The sequence below is a fragment of the Heterodontus francisci genome, chromosome 30 (assembly GCF_036365525.1).
Source record: "Heterodontus francisci isolate sHetFra1 chromosome 30, sHetFra1.hap1, whole genome shotgun sequence".
NCBI classification, from domain to species: domain Eukaryota; kingdom Metazoa; phylum Chordata; class Chondrichthyes; order Heterodontiformes; family Heterodontidae; genus Heterodontus; species Heterodontus francisci.
The window spans coordinates 59,793,196-59,818,945 of record NC_090400.1 but is presented as its reverse complement, the minus strand read 5'-3'; the positions used below and the strand labels follow the sequence as shown (position 1 = coordinate 59,818,945).

The window sequence follows — 25,750 nt, the reverse complement described above, 5'->3', positions numbered from 1 at the left end:
TCCAATGCCCTCACGTCTTCCCTTAAAGTGCAGCGCCCAGAATTGGACGTAATACTCCAGCTGAGGCCGAACTAGTGTCTTACACAAGTTCAACATAACTTCCTTGCTCTTGTACTCTATGCTCCTATTAATAAAGCCCAGGATACTGTATGCTTTATTAACCGCTCTCTCAACCTGTCCTGCCACCTTCAATAACTTATGCACATGTACACCTAGCTCCCTCTGCTCCATGTTCTTCCTACCAAAATGAATCACTTCACATTTCTCTGCGTTGAACTTCATCTGCCACCTGTCTGCCCATTCCACCAACTTGTCCATGTCCTTTTGAAGTTCTACACTATCCTCCTCACAGTCCACGATGCTTCCAAGTTTCGTACCATCTGCAAACTTTGAAACTGTGCCCTTTTCACCAAGGTCTAGATCATTAATATATATCAGGAAAAGCAAAGGTCCCAACACTGATCCCTGGGGAACTCCACTACAAACCTTCCTCTGCCTGAAAAGATCCATTAAACGCTACTCTTTGTTTCCTGTCACTCAGCCAATTCCGTATCCATGCTGCTACTGTCCCTTTTATTTCAAGAGCTACACGTTTGCTCACAAGTCTGTTGTGTGGCACCGTATAAAATGCCTTTTGAAAGTCCATGTACACCACATCAACAGCATTACCCTCATCAACCCTCTCTGTTACCTCCTCAAAAAACTCCAGCAAGTTAGTTAAACATGATTTTCCCTTAAGAAATCCATGCTGGCTTTATTTAATCAACTCGCATTTGTCCATGTGACTATTGATTTTGTCCCGAGTTATTTTTTCCAGAAGTTTTCCCACCACCGAAGTTAAACTGACTGGCCTGTAGTTGCTGGGCTTATCTTTACACCCTTTTTTGAACAATGGTGTAACGTTTGCAATTCTCCAGGCCTCTGGCACCACCCTGGAGTCTAAGGAAGACTTAAAAATTATGGCCAGTGCCTCTGCAATTTCCACCCTCACTTCCCTCAGTATTCTTGGATGCATCTCATCCATTTCTGCTGCTTTATCCACTTTACAGACAGCCTATCTAATACTTCCTCTTTATCAATTTTAAACCCCTCTACTGTCTGACTTATCTCATCTTTCAATATTGCCTGGTTGCATCTTCTTCCTTGGTAAAGACAGATGCAAAGTATAAATTTACTACATCCGCTATGCCCTCTGCCTCCATGTGTAAATCCCCTTTCTAGTCCCTAATCAGCCCCACTCCTCCTTTTACCACCCTTTTACTATTTATATGCCTATAGAAGTTGCATCATTCCAAGTAGAAGGGCTACCCGCACATCAACACGAGCAGAATTTCTCATCCACAGCTGTTACAAAAATTTGTAAATTCACTTGTAACAGCCCTTCAAAACACTCCCACAGGGGATGCTGAGACCAAGTGGGCCCACATCAGAGACGCCATCTATGAGTCAGCTTTGACCACCTACGGTAAACGTGTGAAGCAGAATGCAGACTGGTTTCAATCTCATAATGAAGAGCTGGAACCTGTCATAGCCGCTAAGCGCATTGCACTGTTGAACTACAAGAAAGCCCCCAGCGAGTTAACATCCGTAGCACTTAAAACAGCCAGAAGCACTGCACAAACAACAGCCAGGTGCTGCGCAAATGACTACTGGCAACACCTATGCAATCATAATCATCTGGCCTCAGACCCCGGAAACATCAGAGGACTGTATGATGGCATTAAGAGAGCTCTTGGGCCAACCATCAAGAAGATCGCTCCCCTCAAGTCTAAATCGGGGGACATAATCACTGACCAACGCAAGCATATGGACCGCTGAGTTGAGCACTACCTAGAACTGTACTCCAGGGAGAATGTTGTCACTGAGACTGCCCTCAATGCAGCCCAGCCTCTACCAGTCATGGATGAGCTGGACATACAGCCAACAAAATCATAACTCAGTGATGCCATTGATTCTCTAGGCAGCGGAAAAGCCCCTGGGAAGGACAGCATTACCCCTGAAATAATCAAGAGTGCCAAGCCTGCTATACTCTCAGCACTACATGAACTGCTTTGCCTGTGCTGGGACGAGGGAGCAGTACCTCAGGACATGCGCGATGCCAATATCATCAATCTCTATAAAAACAAAGGTGACGGCGGTGACTGCAACAACTACCGTGGAATCTCCCTGCTCAGTATAGTGGGGAAAGTCTTCGCTCGAGTCGCTTTAGGGCAGCACAGTGGCGCAGTGATTAGCACCGCAGCCTCACAGCTCCAGCGACCCGGGTTCAATTCCGGGTACTGCCTGTGTGGAGTTTGCAAGTTCTCCCTGTGTCTGCGTGGGTTTCCTCCGGGTGCTCCGGTTTCCTCCCACATGCCAAAGACTTGCAGGTTGATAGGTAAATTGGCCATTAGAAATTGCCCCTAGTATAGGTAGGTGGTAGGGAAAATATAGGGACAGGTGAGGATGTGGTAGGAATATGGAATTAGTGTAGGATTAGTATAAATGGGTGGTTGATGGTCGGCACAGACTCGGTGGGCCGAAGGGCCTGTTTCAGTGCTGTATCTCTAAACTAAACTAAAACTAAACAGGTTCCAGAAGCTGGCCGAGCGCGTCTACCCTGACGCACAGAGATCGACCATTGACATGCTGTTCTCCCTTCGTCAGATACAGGAGAAATGCCGCAAACAACAGATGCCCCTCTACATTGCTTTCATTGATCTCACCAAAGCCTTTGACCTCGTCAGCAGACGTGGTCTCTTCAGACTACTAGAAAAGATTGGATGTCCACAAAAACTACTAAGTATCATCACCTCATTCCATGACAATATGAAAGGCACAATTCAACATAGCGGCGCCTCATCAGACCCCTTTCCTATCCTGAGTGGCGTGAAACAGGGCTGTGTTCTCGTACCCACACTTTTTGGGATTTTTTTCTCCCTGCTGCTCTCACATGCGTTCAAGTCTTCAGAAGAAGGAATTTTCCTCCACACAAGATCAGGGGGCAGGTTGTTCAACCTTGCCCGTCTAAGAGCGAAGTCCAAAGTACGGAAAGTCCTCATCAGGGAATTCCTCTTGCTGACAATGCTGCTTTAGCATCTCACACTGAAGAGTATCTGCAGAGTCTCATCGACAGGTTTGCGGCTGCCTGCAACGAATTTGGCCCAACCATCAGCCTCAAGAAAACGAACATCATGGGACAGGACGTCAGAAATGCTCCATCCATCAATATTGGCGACCACACTCTGGAAGTGGTTCAAGAGTTCACCTACCTAGGCTCAACAATCACCAGTAACCTGTCTCTAGATGCAGAAATCAACAAGTGCATGGGAAAGGCTTCCACTGCTATGTCCAGACTGGCCAAGAGAGTGTGGGAAAATGGCGCACTGACACGGAACACAAAAGTCCGAGTGTATTAAGCCTTGCTCTATGGCAGCGAGGCCTGGACAACGTATGTCAGCCAAGAGCGACGTCTCAATTCATTCCATCTTCTCTGCCTCCGGAGAATACTTGTCATCAGGTGGCAGGACCGTATCTCCAACACAGAAGTCCTCGAAGCGGCCAACATTCCCAGCTTATACACCCTACTGAGTCAGCAGCGTTTGAGATGGCTTGGCCATGTGAGCCACATGGAAGATGGCAGGATCCCCAAAGACACATTGGACAGCGAGCTCGCCACTGGTATCAGACCCACCGGACGTCCATGTCCGCTTTAAAGACGTCTGCAAACGCGACATGAAATCCTGTGACATTGATCACAAGTCGTGGGAGTCAGTTGCCAGCGTTCGCCAGAGCTGGCGGGCAGCCATCAAGGCGGGGCTAAACTGTGGCGAGTCGAAGAGACTTAGCAGTTGGCAGGAAAAAAGACATAGGCGCAAGGGAAGAGCCAACTGTGTAACAGCCCCGACAAACAAATTGTTCTGCAGCACCTGTGGAAGAGCCTGTCACTCTAGAATTGGCATTTATAGCCACTCCAGGCGCTGCTCCACACACCACTGACCACCTCCAGGCGCTTACCCATTGCCTCCCGAGACAAGGAGGCCAAAGAGAAGAAAACTTTGGGATTCCCTTTAATGCTAGCTGCCTGTCTCTTTTCATGCTCTCTCTGTGCTTTTATTTGCTTTTTCACTTCCCCTCTGGACCTCCTATATTTCAGCCTGCTTCTCAATAGTATTTTCTACCTGCCATCTGTCTTAAGCACACTTTTTCCTCTTTATCTTAATTGTTACCTCTTTTGTCATCCAGGGAGTTCTGGATTTGTTTGCCCTACTTTTCCTCTTCGAGGGGTCATACCTTGACTGTGCCGAACTCTCTCTTCTTTAAAGGTCGCCCATTGTTCATCTTACCGGTTTTCCTGCCAGTTTTTCACTCCAATTTATTCACCCCAGCTCCAGTCTTACCCCACTCAAGTTGGCTTTCCTGCAGTTAATTATTCTTACCCTGGATTGCTCTTTGTCCTTTTCCATAGTCAGCCCAAACCTTATGATACAATGATCACTATCCCCTAAATGCTCTCCTACTGATATTTGATCCACTTGGCCCACCTCATTCCCAAGAACCAGGTCTAGCAGTGCCTCCTTTCTCATTGGGCTAGTAACATACTGTTGTGGAAAATTTCCATGAACACACTCTAGGAACTCTTGCCCCTCAATGCCCTTTACACTACTATTATCCCAGTCTGTATTTGGATAATTAAAGTCCCTCATTATAACTACCCTATAATCTTTGCACCTCTGTAATTTCCTTGCAAATTTGTTCCTCCACTTCCTTCCCACTAGTTGGTGACCTACAGACAACACCGAGCAATGTAACCACACCTTTTTTGTTCCTTAGCTCTAATCAAATTGATTCTATCCTCGACCCCTCTGGGACATCCTTTTTCTCCAGCAATGCAATGCTCTCCTTAATCAATACCGTCATCCCTCCCCCTTTTTTCCCTTTCCTATCCTTCTTCAACACCTTGTATGCAGGAATATTTAACACCCAGTCCTTCCCTTCTTTGAGCCAGGTCTCTGCTATAGCCACATCATATTTCCACATGGCAATCTGCGCCTGTACCTCACCAGTCTTATTAACCACACTCCGTGCATTCACATTAACCCTGATTCAGACTTTATTACTTTCTCCCTTACTCTGACCCCACCTAATAATTTAATATTCCCTACACGAGTGCTATCTATCTCCCCCAGTATTCCTTGTAACTTGATATTCCTCTCTGATATTTTCTCCTGGTTTCCACACCCCTGACAAGTTACCAGTTTTGCTTCCCTCCAATCTGAGCTCCCTCTCAGGCCCCTATCCCCCTAACAATCAAGTTTAAACCCTCCCCAACAGCACTAGCAAATCTCCCTGCGAGGATATTTGTCCCAGTCCTGCTAAGATACAACCCGTCCATCATGTACAGGTCCCACCTGCCCCAGAACCGGTCCCAATGTCTCAGAAATCTGATGCCCTCCCTCCTACACCAGATCTCCAGCCACATGTTCAATCGCTCAATACTCCTTATGCTCACCTGCACGTGGGACTGGGAGTAATCCTGAGATTACTGCTTTTGAGGTCCTGCTTTTTAATATCATTCCTAGCTCCTTAAAATCTGCTTTCAGGACCTCATCCCTCTTCTTACCTATGTCATTGTTACCAATGTGCACCACGACCTCTGGCTGTTCACCCTACCCCGGAAGAATGCCCTGCAGCCGCTCCGTGACATCTTGACCCTGGCACCAGGGAGGCAACATACCATCCTGGAGTTACTTTTGCTGCCGCAGAAATGTCTGTCTCTTCCCCTAACAAGTCCACTATCACTACTGCTCTTCCTCCCCTCCTGTGCAGCTGAGCCACCTGTGATGCCACAAACTTGGCTCTGACTGCACTCTTCTGAGGAACCATCACCCTCACCAGTATCCAAAAGGTAAACCACACAGTTAGGAACACTGGCTACCACTTGGTTCATTAGTATCCGGAAGGTGGCTGGGGCATTTTTTAGCCCGAATGGCTTCACTTGGCATCGGAAAAGTCCATCTGGTGTGACAAAGGCCGACATTTCTTTAGCTCAGGGTGTTAAAGGAACCTGCCAATATCCCTTTAACAAATCTATTTTTGTGAGAATCACGGCACTGCCCACTCTGTCAATACAGTCTTCCAAGTGAGGAATTGGATAGGAGTCTGCCTTTGTTACTGCATTAACCTTTCTGTAGTCTATGCAGAATCTAGTTGAACCATCAGGTTTAGGCTTTAACACCACTGAGGAACTCCAGCTGCTTTGACTGGGTTCAATTAGGTGGTTTCCAACATGTATTGGATTTCTGCTATTACCTGGGCCTGTTTCTCTGCACATAAGCCATATGGATGCTGTTTTATAGGAGAGGATTCCCCTACATCCACATCATGTGTGACTAAGGTTGTACATCCTGGTTTGTCCCTACAGACTCCTTTAAATGTTGTGAGTAGCCTTGTTAGGTCTTCTCGTCGTTTTGCATCTAAATATGAAAGCATAGTGTCCAATCTCCCTAACAATTCAGCATGAGCTAACTGGATAGTAGAAGGTTCAATTTGAGAATTGTCTACGCCTCCTTCTGCCTCATCCTCACTATCCTTTTCATCCTTCCCTGTCCCTACTACCTGACATACCTGTGCTTGTTTATCCTCCTCCCGGCAATGATATTATTTCAACATATTGATATGACAGTCGATTCCTTTTCCGGCAATCTGGGGTGTCAATCAAATCATTTACTTTACCAATTCTTTTGACCACTTTATATGGACCACTGAACCATGCTTTCAGCGGTTCACCCTGTAAAGGCTAATGCAAACACCTCATCCCCTGGTTGAAATGTTCAGGTCTTGGCATGCTTGTCTGTCCATTTCTTCATGGTTGTTTGGGAAGCTTTCAGGTGTTCCTGAGCTGCTCCTGGTACACAGATACATAATCTAACACGGAAGATATATCCCTCTGTTCTAAAAACCTTTCTTTAATTAGTTTTAGAGGACCTCCAGCCTCATGTCCATAAACTAATTCAAAAGGACTAAAACCGGTAGACTTATTAGGTGAATCCCTAGTGGCAAATAAATGAAATTGTAGCCCTTTATGCTAATCATGGGGATATTCATGACAGTATGCCCTGATCGTCGTTTTGAAGGTCTGATATTACCTTTCTAAAGCTCCCTGTGTCTGTGGATGGTATTCTGAAGACTTTAACTGTGTTATACCCAAATTACCCATAACCTCCTGAAACATTTTAGACATAAAATTGGAACCTTGATTTGACTGAATCTCAATCGGTAATCCATATCTAGTGAAGAACTGAATTAACTTCTCTACCACTACCTTAGCAGAAATTGTTCTCAAGGGATTAGCCTCTGGGAAACGAGTAGCCATATCCATAATAGTGAGTATATATTGGTGTCCCGCTTTTGTTTTCGGTAAAGGTCCTACACAGTCTACCAACACCTGGCTAAATGGTTCCCCAAAAACTGGCATGGGAATTAGAGGTGCCTGTTTTATGGCAGGTTGTGGTTTTTCCACAATCTGGCATGTTTTACAAAACTGCAGCATGTCCCTGGAAAGACCTGGCCAGTAAAAACGTTAACCTGTACATGATTGGGTCTTCCGGATCCCAATATGTCCCGCCATAGGAATTTCATGGTCTATCCTTAATATTTCCCAATGATACTTGGGCTGTACCACTATCTGGTGAACTACCGTCCAGTCTTCGTCCGCAGGTCTGTGAGGAGGTCTCCACTTCCTCATCAGAATCCCATTTTTAACTCCCTTTGCCTCAGCTTCAGTTAGAGCCAATTGTGCCACTTTATTTAACTCTGGATCGGCTTGCTGAGTCTTGATCAGAGAAGACTTACTGAACGTTTTCTTCGGATTATCCAAATCCCCAAAGAAAGTTTCAGACATTCAGCTATCCGTGGTACCAATTTTACCTCCGACAATGGAACTTGTTTAGCCATTGCTCGGATCACTACACATGAAGGATAAATTCCTGGAACCTTTTCCTGCAATTGTTCTGTCTCTTTGACTTCACTTGGTCTTTCCTTGACTACTGGAGAAGCTACTACCTTCGCTCCAACCAAATTATTCCCCAGGAGTTGGCCAACTCAGTCTACAGGCAAACTATGGACAACTCCTACAGTTACCATTCCAGACATTAGATCACATTCTAGGTGCATCCGATACAAAGGTATGGGTATATACTCCCCCCCAATACCACTGACTAAAACCTCGGCATTCAATGTGCTCTCTGGTGGAAAAGTTATGCCTTTCCCCAGCAAAAGAGTTTGTGTGGCTTCTGTAACCCTAAGTATAACTATAGGTTTACCTGCCTCACTTGAGGGATAAGGAGTTACTTTTCCTTTTGACAAGAATTCCCTATAACTCTCACTCACGTATCTTACTGACGACTCCCGCACTCGTAGTGGTTTTTGTACTTGGCCTTACAGCTGCAGTCAGAGTTACAGCCTGATCTGTCGTACTCTCGGCCAGGGCCCCTTTTGCTATATTGGCTTTATGTACCCCAATAAATCTTATGGGTTTACCCCGCAACTTCCAGCATTCTGCATGAAGGTGTCCCAACTTGTGGCAATGTTAACACTTAGGCTTGCAGACCTCACTTCCACCCTCAGCATCTTCCTTTCTGGCCTGAGGAGGTGGTCCTGGGGTGTTCCAAGATGTCCCTTCTTGTCGCTGGCTACTTTCCTTCCTTTCACCCTCCCATGTTCTACCCTTCTTGGATTTGCAGGAGTGACAGACAAAAGGTTTCAGCTTGTAATCAAGCTCGTAATCATCAGCAATCTCAATGTCTGGCTGTCAAAACCTTCTGGTTCTCTACATGGGTTCATACCAATGGAGGAAGTGAATTTTTAAATTCTTCCAGGAGAATTATTTCCCTAAGGTTCTCATATGTGGCCTCTACCTTGTGACCACATCCAACGATCAAAGTTAATTTGTTTTACCCTCTCAAATTGTACACAAGTCTGCCCAGGCTGTCTCCAGAGGTTGCAAAATTTCAGCTAATAAGCTTTAGGGACTAACACACAAGCAGTAAGAATAGCTTTTTTTTTGCTATCTCATATTCTGCAGAAGCCTGCTCAGAAAGCTTCATGAGCTCTGCCCATCAACCTGCTCTGCATAAGCAGTATCCAGCTTTCCTTTGGCCATTTCACCTGTCTGGCTATCTTTTCAAAAGAAATGAAAAATACCTTTACGCCCCTTTTCGCAAACTTTGGGAGGACTTGCACAAATCTAAACAGCTCTCCATTGGGTCCTGGGCTGGAGTCAGATCTTTCCTCACCAGAATTTTCCTTGGAGTCAAGGTCACTTTTTGTCTTAGTTCCAGCATTTCTAATTCAAATTCCCTTCCTTTCCTTCTCTTTCCTTTTCCTCAAGCTCAGGTTTCTTCATTGTCAATTCTCTTACAAGCTCGAGTTTTTTCATTTCCAATTACAACTGAATCCTAACTAATTCAACTGAACTACCATTTGGATCGCCTTTTTCTTCTTCCAATTTCAAATGCTGTGCTATTATGTGGGAAGTTGTGGACGTGCCTTGTGACCTTGGCGAACATGTCTGCAGAAAGTGTCTCCGGTTGCAGAAGCTCGAGCTTCGGGTTTCGGAGCTCAAGCGGCAGCTGGAGTCACTGCGGCGCATCCGCGGGGTGGAGGAATACGTGGATGGCACGTTTCAGGAGGTAGTCAAGCCGGTGTCTAGGCGAGCACAGTTGGGGGGTGACTGGGTGGCTGCCAGACAAAGAAGTCAGAGTAGGTAGTGCAGGAGTCCCCGTGGACAACCCACTTTCTAACCGATATTCAGTTCTGAGTACCGATGAGAGAGGGGGTTCCTCTGGAGAATGCACCAAGAGTCGTGACCAGACTGTCATGGCTGACCCGGCTGTGCTGGGATGGAGAAAAAGGGACAAGAGGGCAATAGTGATAGGGGATTCTATGGTTAGAGGAACAGATAGGCATTTTTGTGGTCGCAGATGTGATTCCAGGATGGTATGTTGCCACCCTGGTGCAAGTGTCTTCAATATCACTGAGCGGCTACAAAGTATTCTGGAGGGTGAGGGTGCACAGCCGGAGGTCATGGTCCACATTGGTGCCAATGACATAGGTAGAAAGAGGGATGAGGTCCTGCAAAAAGAATTTAGGGAGCTAGGTAGCAGATTAAAAAGTCGGACCTCAAGGGTTGTATTCGCTGGGCTTCTTCTGGTGCCACGGGCTAGTGAGTATATTAATAGGTTAGAGCAGATGAATGCATGGTTGAGGAGATGGTGCAGGAGGGAGGGCTTTAGTTTCCTGGATCACTGAGCCTGTTTCTGGCGAAGGTGGGATCTGTATAAGAAGGGCCGGTTGCACCTGAACTGGAACGGGACCAACATCCTTGTTGGGAGGGGGTTTAAACTAATTTGGCAGGGGGATAGGATACAGAGTGGAAGCACAGTAGGATTTATTTATTTATTTATTTATACAGCACTGAAACAGGCCCTTCGGCCCACTGAGTCCGACCATCAACCACCCATTTATACTAATCCCACATTAATCCCATTACCCTCTCACATCCCCACCTTCCCTCAATTCCCATACCACCTACCTATATTAGGTAAATTGGCCATTATAAATTGCCCCTATCAACCTGCAAGTCTTCGGCTGTGGGAGGAAACCGGAGCATCTGGCGAAAACCCACGCGGTCACAGGGAGAACTTGCAAACTCCACACAGGCAGTACCCAGAATTGAACCCAGGTCGCTGGAGCTGTGAGGCTGAGGTGCTAACCACTGCACCACAAATATAAATGAGAAGCTAAGTCAGTCTGGAGGGCAGAGTAAATATAGACCTGTTAAGGCTCAAGCAAATAATGCAAGGCTGGATTGTATCTATTTTAATGCAAGGAGTCTTACTAGTAAGACAGATGAATTGAGGGGATTAACACATGGGAATATGATATTATTGTTATCACTGAGTCATGGTTGAGGGAAGGGCAGGACTGGCAGCTTAATATCCCAGGGTATAGAATCTTCAGACGTGATAGGGGAGGAGTAAAAGAGGAGGTGGCATTGCGCTGTTGATTAAGGAGTCAATTACTGCAGTAAGGAGGGATGATATCCTAGAAGGTTCCTCTAATGAGGCCATATGGGTAGAACTTAAAAACAAAAAGGGGGCAATCACTTGGCTGGGAGTGTACGACAGGCCTCCAAACAGTCAGACATTGTTAGAGGAGCAGATATGTAGGCAAATCTCTGAGAGGTGCAAAAATAATAGGGTAATAATAGTAGGGGATTTCAACTTACCCTATATTAGAGGGGATAGTATTAGTGCAAAAAGCTTAAAGGGGGCGGAATTCTTCAAGTGCATTTAGGAGCATGTAGAGTCCTATAAGACGAGGAGCGGTACTGGTCTTAATCCTAGGGAATGAAGCTGGACAAGTGGTAGAAGTGGCAGTGGGGGAGCATTTCGGGGATAGTGACCATAACTCTAAGATTTAAGGTTGTTATGGAAAAGGAGATAGAGGGACCGGAAATAAGAGTACTGAATTGGGGGAAGGCAGACTTCAATATGATAAAACAGGATCTGGCCAAAATGAACTGGAAGCAGCTTCTTATAGGAAAGTCTACATCAGACCAGTTTATTTATTTACTTTATTTTTTAAATTTATTTTTTATTTATTAGTGGAGTCATTTAGAAAGGGAATTGCAGGGTTCAGGTCCAGCATGTTCCCGTAAAGGTGAAGAGTAGGACCAACAAGTCCAGGGAACCCTAGATGTTAAGGGATATAGAGGATCGGATAAGGAAAAAAAAGGAGGCTCATGGCAGATTCAGAGCGCTGAAAACAGCGGAGGCCCAAGAGGAGTATGGAAAGTGTAGGGGGGGTACTTAAAAAATAATTAGGAAAGCGAAGAGGGGGCATGAAAAATCACTGGCAGACAAGATAAAGGAAAACCCCAAGGCATTTTATAAATATGTTAGGGGCAACAGGATAACCAGGCAAAAAGTGGGGCCCATTAGGGATCTAAGATGCAATGTGTGTGTGGATGGACATAGGTGAGGCTTTGAACAATTACTTTTCATCTGTGTTCACTATGGAGAGGGATGATGTAGGTGTGGTGATCAGGGAGGGGGATTGTGATATACTTGATCAAATTAGCATTGAAAAGGAGGAAGTATTGGCTGTATTAGTGGGCTTGAAGGTGGATATATCCCTAGGCCCAGATGAGATGCATCCCAGGCTGCTATGTGAGGCAAGGGAGCAGATAGCGGGGGCTCTGACACAAATTTTCAAATCCTCTCTGGCCACAGGAGAGGTGCCAGAGGACTGGAGGACAGCGAATGTGGTACCATTATTCAAGAAGGGTAGCAGGGATAAACCAGGTAATTATAGGCCTGAGAGTTTAAAGTCGGTGGTAGGGAAATTATTGGAAAAAATTCTGAGACAGGATTAATCTCCAGTTGGAGAGGCAGGGATTGATCAGGGATAGTCAGCATTGCTTTGTCAGGGGGAGATCATGTCTAACAAATTTGATTGAATTTTTCAAGGAGGTGACTAGGTGTGTAGATGAGGGTAAAGCAATTGATGTAGTCTACATGGACTTCAGTAAGGCTTTTGATAAGGTCCTCCATGGCAGATTGGTTAAGAAGGTAAGAGCCCATGGGATCCAGGGTAATTTGGCAAATTGGATTCAAAATTGGCTTAGTGGCAGGAGGCAGAGGGTGATGGTCAAGGGTCGTTTTTGTGAATGCAAGCCTGTGATCAGTGGTGTACCGCAGGGATCGGTGCTGGGACCCTTACTGTCTGTAGTGTACATTAATGATCTAGACGTGAATATAGGAGGTATGATCAGTAAGTTCGCAGATGACACGAAAATTGGCGGTGTTGTAAATAGTGAGGAGGAAAGCCTCAGATTACAGGGAGATATAGATGGGCTGGTAAGATGGTAAGGAGCAGTGGCAAATGGAGTTTAATCCTGAAAAATGAGAGGTGATGCACTTTGGGAGGATTAACAAGGCAAGAGAATATACAATGGATGGTAGGACCGTAGGGAGTACAGAGGCACCTTGGGGTGCTTGTCCATAGATCACTGAAGGCAGCAGCACAGGTAGATAAGGTGGTTAGGAAGGCCAACGGGATACTTGCCTTTATTAGTCGAGGCATAGAATATAAAAGCAGGGAGGTTATGATGGAGCAGTATAAAATGCTAGTTAGGCCACAGCTGGCGTATTGTGTACAGTTCCGGTTACCACATTATAGGAAAGATGTGATTACAATGGAGGGGGTGCAGAGGAGATTCACCAGGATGTTGCCTGGGCTGGAGCATTTCAGTTATGGAGAGAGACTGGATAGGCTGGGGTTGTTTTCCTTGGAGCGGGAGAAGGCTGAGGGGGGACCTGATTGAGGTATACAAAATTATGAGGGGCACTGATAGGATAGATAGGAAGAAACTTTTTCCCTTAGCGGAGGGGTCAATAACTAGGGGGCATAGATTTAAGGTAAGGGGCAGGAGGCTTGGAGAGGAGTTGAGGAGAAATGTTTTCACCCAGAGGGTGGTTGGAATCTGGAACACACTACCTGAAGGGGTGGTAGACGCTGGAACACTCATGACATTTAAGAAGCATTTAGATGAGCACTTGAAACGCCATAACATGCAAGGCTACGGGCCAACTGTGGGGAAGTGGGATTAGTTTTGGACAGGTGCTTGATGTTCAGCGCAGGTGCGTTGGGCCGAAGGGCCTGTTTCTGTACTGTAAAACTCTATGACTCTACTTTAATTATGTCTGCTCTCTTAACTCCTGGTTTTAACTCTAACTCCAATTTTGCTTCCAGTGCTATTAAGTTTCTCTAATCATTCAGGGATACATCCTCCTTCTCCAGAAAAGTCATAGCAATTGACAAAGACATTCTGGTAGTGTAAACTTTACTCCAATGCACAAGAAACCTGTTTATCTTTCCTTTTCCCATTTCAATTATTATTACCCCACTTACAATTGCACGTCGTCGGTTTTGGGCTATCCCGCACAGAGCTCCCAATTACATTTTATGACCGAGGCGGGAGGAGTGCACTGTCTTTTCTAGTTTCACTTCTCCACAGGTCACAACATATACTTAAATGTTTATCCAGTTACCGATTCAGTCAATCATATACTCTACTCTTTATCCCCAAATAAAATACACCAACCAGGTTTCTTTAATAAACAAAATTATCAGTTTATTATAAAACAAGACTTCCCCCGGTTAACCGGAAAATAAGGAGGTTTTCTTTGCAGAGCTCTTTAACAAAAACAAAACAAAAAAAAATTACTTTGGCCAAATACTTGTTAATTTTTGAAGAAAACGGACGAGATATGTTGTGTCCCAAAATGGCATTAAGTCTGGCATCCAAGTACACGTAGATGGGTCACTGGGATCTTTTTTGGAGCAGTTCTTTTCAGGCAGCATCAAGAATTAATCTGGCAAGCTTTCCAGGAGCTCCTTAGGAGAAATGCGGCATTTCATAGAGACAAGAGGAAGGAAGCAAGCTGGGTGTTTCTCTCTTTGCAGGTTGATCTCCAACTGCTTTCAAACACAGTCTACACCCCAACTGAACCAAAGCAATATTGCAGAAGCGAAAACAAACAGCAAGTCAGAACCACCTGACCCTCATAAATCATGACATGTCACTTCTCCATAAACATCTCCAAGTCACCAAGATTTCTGTTGTTTATTGAGTTTAAGGCCTGTGACTTCCAGTAAAGGTTGTTTTCAAACAAGACCTCAAGTGTTCTTCTGGCGACCTCTTTTAAAAAAAAAAGTCCAACATCTATGGAATTACTTCAGTTCTCCAGTGAATCCGTCTCCACAATACTAACACATGAATCCTCAAAAAAAAAATTTTAAAAAGAGAAGCACCTTCATAACAGTAATCCTCCCACCTCAACAACTCCCTGTGGTCGCGAGTTCCACATTCGCACCACTCTCTCGGTAAAGAAGTTTACCCTGAATTCCCGATTGGATTTATTAGTGATTATATCTATGGCTCTTAGCTCTGGTCTCGCCCGCAAGTGGAAACATCTTCTCTATAACTTCCCTATCAAACACTTTTATAATTTTAAAAAACTCTAGGAGGCCACCCCTCCTCAGCCTTCTCTTTTCTTGAGAAAAGCTCCAGCCTGTTCAATCTTTACGGATAGTTATAACCTTTCAGTTCCGGTATCACCCTTGTGAATCTTTTCTGCACCTTCTCCAAAGCCTCTATATCCTATTAATAATATGGAGACCAGAACTGTTCACAGTAATCCATGTGTGGTCTAACCAAGATTCTATGCAAATTAACTTTTCTGCTCTTCAATTCAATTGGTCTAGAAATGAACCCCAGTTCTTGGTTTGCTTTTTTTAAAAAAAATAATGGCACATTGACCCAAGTTGCTACTTTAATGATTTGTAAATCAGTAACTTCAAACCTTCTGCTCCTCTAACCCATTTTGATTCATTTTTCAAGCATTAGGTGCCCCCCAAAACTTCCCATCAAAATGCACCACCTCACACTTAAAGTTCATTTGTCAATCACACGCCCATTCTGGAACTTTATTGAAGAATTGCATTGCAAGGATTAGGATGGAGGTTTGGCCGCTTTCTGTTAATATGCAAGACAAGGGCTCATGGAGTTGGGGTTAATATATGAGCAAGGATAGAGGATTGGTTAATGGACAGGAAGCAAAAACGGTTAAAAGGGACATTTTCAAGTTGACAGGCTGTGACTAGTGGAATGCCACAAGGATCCATGCTTGGGCCTCAGCTATTTATAATCTATATTAATGACTTACATGAAGAGACAAGACAGTAATGTACCTAAGTTTGCTGACGATACAAAGGTAGATGGGAATGCAAGCCGTGAGGACACAAAGAGGCTGCAAAGAAATATACAGAGATATAGACCGTTTAAGTGAGTGGGTAACAAGGTGGCAGATGGAGTATAATGTAGGGAAGTGTGAAGTTACTCACTTTGGCAGTAAGTATAGAAAAGCAGAATGTTTTATAAAAGGCTTGAAACTTGTTAAGTGTTGACGTTCAGAGAGACTTGGGTGTACTTGTTCATGGAACACAAAGTTAGCATGCAGGTACAGCAAACAATTAGGAAAGCAAATGGTATATTGGCCTTATTCAAGCGGATTGGAGTACAAGAATAAAGAAGTCTTACTACAATTGTACAGGGCTTTCATGAGACCACATCTGGAATAGTGTGTGCAGTTTTGGTCTCCATATTTAAGAAAAAATATACTTGCACTGGAGGCGAAGGTTCACTAGATTGGTCTCTGGGATGAGAGGGTTGTCCTGTAATGAAGGGCTGAGTAAATTGGGTCCATGGGCTCTGGAGTTTAGAAGAATGAGAGGTGATCTCATTGAAGCTTACAAGATTCTGAAGGAGTTTGACAGGGCAGACAGAGAGGTTGCTTCCCCTGTCTGGGGAATCTAGAACACGGGGGCAAAGTTTCAGGATAAGGGGCTGATCATTTATGACTGAGATGAGGAGAAATTTCTTCACTCAAAGGGTTGTGAATCTTTGGAATTCTCCACGCCAGGGGGTTGTGGATGTGCCATCGTTAATACATTTAAGGCTGGGATAGATAGATTTTTGGTCTCTCAGGGAATCAAAGGATATGGGGAGTGGGCGGGAAAATGGAATTGAGGCCGAAGATCAGCCATGATCGTATTGAATGGCAGAGCTTGCTCGATGGGCCATATAGTCTACTCCTGCTCCTATTTCTTGTGTCTTATGTAACTCTACTGGTACGACAGGTTGCCTATCTCAGCCAACCCATCATAGTGAGCCACGCAGCACAAACCTCTTTAGAGGTGGGCCGCTCACCATGCCAGGATGCTTGGAGTTTACGGATAATCCCTCTCCTCGGCTAACATCTCCTGTGACAGATAGTACAACACAGAGTGAACCAGTGCCTTAAAGGAGACCTAATCGCCATCTGCCTGGAACCCACAGCTAGAAACCATTCCATCATTCACTCACAGCGATAAATATTCCCCGAGATTATTAAACCACATCCCAAATCTGGACAGAGATGAAAGCAGTTTGTACCTTTGAGGTGACATCAATGCCAGTGATGAATGTACCAGCCTTGTTCTCATAACGCCTGCTGGTGTCCTATATAAAAGGAATTGAAAGAAAAAATGATTAAGTCGCATCACCGCGATCATCAACCCAGGTTTTTGAAATTCTGCATGATCAAACACACTGGCAGACACCCAACACAGCATTACAGTGAGATTCACAGCCTTGACATGAGCTCAGTATCTCACTGGGGGACACTTCCTGAAGGTGCTGACTCTCACTGGGGGACACTTCCTGAAGGTGCTGACTCTCACTGGGGGACACTTCCTGAAGGTGCTGACTCTCACTGGGGGGCAGTTCCTGAAGGTGCTGACTCTCACTGGGGGGCAGTTCCTGAAGGTGCTGACTCTCACTGGGGGGCAGTTCCTGAAGGTGCTGACTCTCACTGGGGGGCAGTTCCTGAAGGTGCTGACTCTCACTGGGGGGCAGTTCCTGAAGGTGCTGACTCTCACTGGGGGGCAGTTCCTGAAGGTGCTGACTCTCACTGGGGGGCAGTTCCTGAAGGTGCTGACTCTCACTGGGGGGCAGTTCCTGAAGGTGCTGACTCTCACTGGGGGGCAGTTCCTGAAGGTGCTGACTCTCACTGGGGGGCAGTTCCTGAAGGTGCTGACTCTCACTGGGGGGCAGTTCCTGAAGGTGCTGACTCTCACTGGGGGGCAGTTCCTGAAGGTGCTGACTCTCACTGGGGGACTCTTCCTGAAGGTGCTGACTCTCACTGGGGGACTCTTCCTGAAGGTGCTGACTCTCACTGGGGGACACTTCCTGAAGGTGCTGACTCTCACTGGGGGACACTTCCTGAAGGTGCTGACTCTCACTGGGGGACACTTCCTGAAGGTGCTGACTCTCACTGGGGGACACTTCCTGAAGGTGCTGACTCTCACTGGGGGACACTTCCTGAAGGTGCTGACTCTCACTGGGGGACACTTCCTGAAGGTGCTGACTCTCACTGGGGGACACTTCCTGAAGGTGCTGACTCTCACTGGGGGACACTTCCTGAAGGTGCTGACTCTCACTGGGGGACACTTCCTGAAGGTGCTGACTCTCACTGGGGGACACTTCCTGAAGGTGCTGACTCTCACTGGGGGACACTTCCTGAAGGTGCTGACTCTCACTGGGGGACACTTCCTGAAGGTGCTGACTCTCACTGGGGGACACTTCCTGAAGGTGCTGACTCTCACTGGGGGACACTTCCTGAAGGTGCTGACTCTCACTGGGGGACACTTCCTGAAGGTGCTGACTCTCACTGGGGGACACTTCCTGAAGGTGCTGACTCCCACTGGGGGACACTTCCTGAAGGTGCTGACTCTCACTGGGGGACACTTCCTGAAGGTGCTGACTCTCACTGGGGGACACTTCCTGAAGGTGCTGACTCTCACTGGGGGACACTTCCTGAAGGTGCTGAATCTCACTGGGGGACACTTCCTGAAGGTGCTGACTCTCACTGGGGGACACTTCCTGAAGGTGCTGACTCTCACTGGGGGACACTTCCTGAAGGTGCTGACTCTCACTGGGGGACACTTCCTGAGGTTGCTGACTCTCACTGGGGGAAACTTCCTGAAGGTGCTGACTCTCACTGGGGGACACTTCCTGAAGGTGCTGACTCTCACTGGGGGACACTTCCTGAAGGTGCTGACTCTCACTGGGGGACACTTCCTGAAGGTGCTGACTCTCACTGGGGGACACTTCCTGAAGGTGCTGACTCTCACTGGGGGACACTTCCTGAAGGTGCTGACTCTCACTGGGGGACACTTCCTGAAGGTGCTGACTCTCACTGGGGGACACTTCCTGAAGGTGCTGACTCTCACTGGGGGACACTTCCTGAAGGTGCTGACTCTCACTGGGGGACACTTCCTGAAGGTGCTGACTCTCACTGGGGGACACTTCCTGAAGGTGCTGACTCCCACTGGGATACAGTTCCTGAAGGTGCTGACTCCCACTGGGATACAGTTCCTGAAGCTGCTGACTCCCACTGGGATACAGTTCCTGAAGGTGCTGACTCCCACTGGGATACAGTTCCTGAAGGTGCTGACTCCCACTGGGATACAGTTCCTGAAGGTGCTGACTCCCACTGGGATACAGTTCCTGAAGGTGCTGACTCCCACTGGGATACAGTTCCTGAAGGTGCTGACTCCCACTGGGATACAGTTCCTGAAGGTGCTGACTCCCACTGGGATACAGTTCCTGAAGGTGCTGACTCCCACTGGGATACAGTTCCTGAAGGTGCTGACTCCCACTGGGATACAGTTCCTGAAGGTGCTGACTCCCACTGGGATACAGTTCCTGAAGGTGCTGACTCCCACTGGGATACAGTTCCTGAAGGTGCTGACTCCCACTGGGATACAGTTCCTGAAGGTGCTGACTCCCACTGGGATACAGTTCCTGAAGGTGCTGACTCCCACTGGGATACAGTTCCTGAAGGTGCTGACTCCCACTGGGATACAGTTCCTGAAGGTGCTGACTCCCACTGGGATACAGTTCCTGAAGGTGCTGACTCCCACTGGGATACAGTTCCTGAAGGTGCTGACTCCCACTGGGATACAGTTCCTGAAGGTGCTGACTCCCACTGGGATACAGTTCCTGAAGGTGCTGACTCCCACTGGGATACAGTTCCTGAAGGTGCTGACTCCCACTGGGATACAGTTCCTGAAGGTGCTGACTCCCACTGGGATACAGTTCCTGAAGGTGCTGACTCCCACTGGGATACAGTTCCTGAAGGTGCTGACTCCCACTGGGATACAGTTCCTGAAGGTGCTGACTCCCACTGGGATACAGTTCCTGAAGGTGCTGACTCCCACTGGGATACAGTTCCTGAAGGTGCTGACTCCCACTGGTGTACAGTTCCTGAAGGTGCTCACTCTCACTGGTGTACAGTTCCTGAAGATGCTGACTCTCACTGGGATACAGTTCCTGAAGGTGCTCACTCTCAGTGGTGTACAGTTCCTGAAGGTGCTGACTCTCACTGGGGAACAGTCCCTGAAGGTGCTGACTCTCACTGGCGGACAGTTCCTGAAGGTGTTGACTCTCACTGGGGGACAGTTGCTGAAGGTGCTGACTCTCACTGGGGGATAGTTGCTGAAGGGGCTGACTCTCACTGGGGTACCCAGCTGTCTCTGGTACCTTGTTCTCTTCGCCATTCTTCAAACATTAGTCTATTAGACTGTTGGGGAATCATCACACAAGCCCTACCCTCTCCTCAACCAATATCTATGTATTATAGGAAAGGAGGCCATTCAGCCCCTACAGCGAGTTCTACCATTCAAGCAGATCATGGCTGATCTCTACTTTACCTCTATTTTCAGGCCTTAACCTGATACCCCTTGATACACTTACCCTACCTATTGAATCCTCGTAACATTTTAAATACTCAATTAGATCACGCATCAACCTTCTAAACACGCAATACAAGCCAAGTTCATGCAAACCGTCCTCATAATTTAACCTTTTAAGCCTCGGACTTCTTGCAAGGGGGATTCTGGACAATGATCATGAGCATAAGCCTGGATCAATATCAGACACAGTACCCCAAATGACATCTCATCTGAGATCAGGCAAATCAACACAGACCAGGCTGAAACCTGAGCACTTTGTTGTCTCAGTACTTTCCAGGGTGACACATTCACTTCAGAGCCTCCAGGACTTATTCTTACATGTGATGGTGCTTTTGATTATATTCAGTATAACATTCTTTACAGAGTCTCCTGAATAGAAACTATTTTTAATCCACTCTCATTGCTGCCAAGAGCAGCATCCCTCGATGGCGATAAGCCACTTTCCTGAACTGCTGCCATCTGATTCTTTGCGGCAGTTTTAATATGATTGAGGCGCTTGATAGGCCAGAAGGCAGTTACGAAATAACCATGTTGATGTGGGACTGGAGTCACATAGAGACCCAGACCTGGCGAGGATGGCTGGTTTCCTTCCCTAAAGGACATTAGTGAATCAGATGGGCTTTTATGACAGTCTGACAGCTTCACGGTTACTTTTACTGAGACCACTATGCTGAGCATAGTGGGGAAAGTCTTCGCTCGAGTCGCTTTAAACAGGCTCCTTAAGCTGGCCGAGCATGTCTACCCTGAGGCACAGTGTGGCTTTCGAGCACAGAGATCCACCATTGACAAGCTGTTCTCCCTTCGCCAGCTACAGGAGAAATGCCACGAACAACAGATGCCCCTCTACGTTGCTTTCATTGATCTCACCAAAGCCTTTGACCTCGTCAGCAGACGTGGTCTCTTCAGACTACTAGAAAAGATCGGATGTCCATCAAAGCTACAAAGTATCATCACCTCATTCCATGACAATATGAAAGGCACAATTCAACATGGTGGCTCCTCATCAGACCCCTTTCCTATCCTGAGTGGTGTGAAACAGGGCTGTGTTCTCGCACCTACACTTTTTGGGATTTTCTTCTCCCTGCTGCTCTCACATGCGTTCAAGTCTTCAGAAGAAGGAATTTTCCTCCACGCAAGATCAGGGGGCAGGTTGTTCAACCTTGCCCGTCTAAGAGCGAAGTCCAAAGTACGGAAAGTCCTCATCAGGGAACTCCTCTTTGCTGACGATGCTGCTTTAACATCTCACACTGAAGAGTGTCTGCAGAATCTCATCGACAGGTTTGCGGCTGCCTGCAACGAATTTGGCCTAACCATCAGCCTCAAGAAAACGAACATCATGGGACAGGACGTCAGAAATGCTCCATCCATCAATATCGGTGACCACGCTCTGGAAGTGGTTCAAGGGTTCACCTACCTAGGCTCAACTATCACCAGTAACCTGTCTCTCGATGCAGAAATCAACAAGCGCATGGGTAAGGCTTCCAGTGCTATGTCCAGACTGGCCAAGAGGGTGTGGGAAAATGGCACACTGACACGGAACACAAAAGTCCGCGTGCATCAAGCCTGTGTCCTCAGTACCGTGCTCTACGGCAGCGAGGCCTGGACAACGTATGTCAGCCAAGAGCGACGTCTCAATTCATTCCATCTTCGCTGCCTCCGAAGAATCCTTGGCATCAGGCGGCAGGACTGTATCTCCAACACAGAAGTCCTTGAGGCGGCCAACATCCCCAGCTTATACACCCTACTGAGTTAGCGGCGCTTGAGATGGCTTGGCCATGTGAGCCACATGGAAGATGGCAGGATCCCCAAGGACACATTGTACAGCGAGCTCGCCACTGGTATCAGACCCACCGGCCGTCCATGTCTCCGCTTTAAAGATGTCTGCAAATGCGACATGAAGTCCTGTGACATTGATCACAAGTCGTGGGAGTCAGTTGCCAGCGATCGCCAGAGCTGGCGGGCAGCCATAAAGGCAGGGCTAAAGCGCGGCGAGTCGAAGAGACTTAGCAGTTGGCAGGAAAAAAGACAGAAGCGCAAGGGGAGAGCCAACTGTGTAACAGCCCTGGCAACCAATTTTATCTGCAGCACCTGTGGAAGAGTCTGTCACTCTAGAATTGGCCTTTATAGCCACTCCAGGCGCTGCTCCACAAACCAGTGACCACCTCCAAGCACTTACCCATTGTCTCCCGAGACAAGGAGGCCAAAGAAGAAGACAGCTTCATGGTTACTTTTACTGAGACCAGTTTTTTATTTACAGATTTTGTTTTAACCTGAATTCATATCTCTCAAACTGCAATGGTAGGATGTAAACTCCCATTCGCTGGACTACTTGTCCTGTAACGTCAACTACCACCGGTGTTCCTCAATCCTTCAGCTCCCAGGATGGATTATTATTCCATAATAAAGGTTTGGAGACTCTTTATGTCCTCCACAGGATTTTGGGTAGCTCTGCACTGCGCGAGTCCTGATGAAGCTGATGTAAAGTATGTGAAGTGGAATGAGAGTTCTCCCAGTCTCACCCCCATCAAGTAAAGCAGAAAATCTAATCGTTCCCTTACCCCATCAACTCCTGATCACAATTAAAGGATCAATTCAAATCGGGTGGAATTCTGGCGTAACTGGATTCCACCCCAAATTCCTGACCCTCCCAGGGTGGAAATCAAGCTTTCCGCTCTCTTTAGCTGCAGGAGGTTCAGTGCCTGTGAGTGGACTCTGACCGGGGATCAATGCTCTATATTACTACTCATGTCACGCATCCTCTGCACTACTGGGCCTTTAATAAACTGGAGACCCATTGTTTCTCCCAGTGCCTAATATATGTCCACTGAAGAGACTCCTTCTCACCGTTAGCTCCCTGTAGGCTGACACTAAGGGCAGCCCATGTGTCACCGAATCCCACCCTCATGGCGAAGTGTAGTGGTGAATGACAGAGAAACACCAAACATTCAGTATCAAAAGGCAAAACACAGCCCTTTGGCTTTCTAGCAGTGAGTGAGCTGACCTTTCCCCTCAATACACTGGTGCCTGATCTTAACTCATCAGTAACACATCCCTTCACCCAGTGGCAGCACGTGCCCCTCGAAGTCTGAAGGTGGTTTGCTCAAGTCCCATACTCATAATCCAGGCCAATGCTTCAGTGCAGTACCAAAGGGAGTGCTGCCCTGTTGGAGGTGCTGTCTTTCGAATGAGACGTTAAACACAGGCCCCGGTCATAAGTGGATATAAAAGATCCTGTGACACCTCCTTGAGTACAAGCCACTTTCACTGACTACGCCAACATATCTCAAGCAATCAACAGGAGATTAACTACTCATTCCTTTCAGCCCTGTTTGTGGGACTTTTCTGTTGTGCTGTCCACTTAGCAAACAAAGCATTTTGAAGTAACGCGTTGTGTTTAATGCTTGAAGACAATTTCATAATGTGCTATACAACAACAGTCTGCCTGCATTACAACAGTGACTACACTTCATTGGCGGTAGAGCACTTTTGGAGATCCTGAGGTAGTGAAAGGCACTACAGAAATGCAAGTCTTTCACTTTTTTATAAATACAAGCTGTTTTATTTTTCATCTCATACCGTTTGTCTCTCAAAACAGAAAAGTGCTGGAAATAGTCAGCAGGTCAGGCAGCATTTGTGGTGAAGGGTCACAGATCTGAAACATTAACTCTGCTTCTCTCTCCACAGATGCTGCCTGATCTGCTGAGTATTTCCAGCACTTCTGTTTTTATTTCAGATTTCCAGCATCCGCAGTATTTTGCTTTTATTTTACCGTTTGTCTCTAATTGCCTCATGAGTTTGCTGTATATGCTGGTAAGGTAAGCGCTGAGCTGGGTCCTAGGGACCAATACACACTTCAACAACTTACTGTGCGTGCAAAACAACCTGCATTTATATAGCGCCTTAATGGAGTAAACTGTCGTAAGGCACTTCGAGCCCTGGAAGGAAATGTTAGAGCAGGCGACCAAAAGTTTAGTCAAAGAGGTAGGTTTTAAGAAGTGTTTTAAAGCAGAGACAGACACAAACGTTTAAGGCGAGAATTCCAGAGCTTAGGGCCTAGGCAGCTGGAGGCACAGCCAGTAATGGTGGAGCAATGAAAATCAGGGATGCACAAGAGGCCAGAATTGGCAGAGTTGTGGGGCTGCAAGAGTTCACAGAGATAGGGAGGGACGAGGCCATGGGAAGATTTGAAAACAGGGATCAGAATTGTAAATTTGACGCGTTGCTGGACTAGGACCCAATATCAATAAGCAAGTACAGGGGGTGATGGGTGAATGGGACTTGCTGTAAATTAGGATTTGGGCAAGCTGAGTTTTGTATGAGCTCAAGTTTATGGAGAGTGAACGACATTGTGCAAGGAATATTGCTCAGCCTGAGCCAGGAGACCTGCAGTGTTAACTGTAAGCACAGTGAAGACATGTTGACAAACAGCAAGTTCCCTGCACCTTGTAAACAGCTGCTGTGGGAGCCAGAGATAAGACTATGGAATCCAGTCTGCAGCATATTACAAAGTGTTAGTATACACTGCTGGCTCTACCCACCCTTTGCAATCAAGTTTCACACAATGATAGAGACAGTAGAGATGAGGTGGGTACAGGCAGCTGGCTCAGTTAATCCAGGGTTAACAGATCTGGGGCTGGTTGAATTGCTCGACAAAGTGCTGGCATGGGCTCAATAGGCTGAATGGCCTCCTTCTGTGCCCTAATGACTGTATGACTCTCTATGACCTCATCCACGTTACACCTTCCAGAAACTATTTCCTCTGGTGGGGGAATCCAGAACAAGGGGTCACAATCTTCAAATTAGAACAAAGGCAGGAAAATAGAATTAAGCTACCGATCAGCCATGGTCTAACTGAATGGCAGAACAGACTCAAGGGGCTGAATGGCTCCTCCTGTTGCTGTTTACAGGAGCCATCTGACTGGATTACTCCATAACGACAGTGTGACTGAACACTTCAGCCACTCACTGTCAGAATCTTTTTTTGAAACAATAATGTATTTGCATTGGAGATCCTAGTATGGCCACATGTATTACAAGAGAAGTACATCATTTGACCCATCATAGCTCTGCCAGTACTTTTCAACTGCAGTTTCCAATCACATTTCCCTGCGGAAAAACGCTTGCGATTCTCTCACGCGACCTAGTTACATGGAGCCTCCGGTATCTAATGTGCCAGTTTCACTGTGCAGCCTCAGCAGAATTTGTAGGGATTATGTCACACTCGTGAGGCAGGAGGAAGCAGGGCTCTAAATGGACATCAATACAAGAAAACTAGAAAATAGGAACAACATTTACAGGATGAAAAAACAGGAGGTCCAGCTGCTTTGTCTGTTACCAGGCTGGCTTC

General features: G+C 46.6%; 1 protein-coding gene across 1 annotated transcript in view; it reads right to left on the bottom strand.

The window, feature by feature from the left end:
* Window positions 1-25,750, bottom strand: part of ncbp3 (nuclear cap binding subunit 3) — a 65,456-nt gene that overhangs the window by 35,117 nt on the left and 4,589 nt on the right. Inside the window, exon 2 of the mRNA XM_068010808.1 lies at window positions 17,042-17,107. Within this exon, the coding sequence (XP_067866909.1) occupies window positions 17,042-17,107 (66 nt within the window). The remainder of the gene's footprint in view (window positions 1-17,041; window positions 17,108-25,750) is intronic.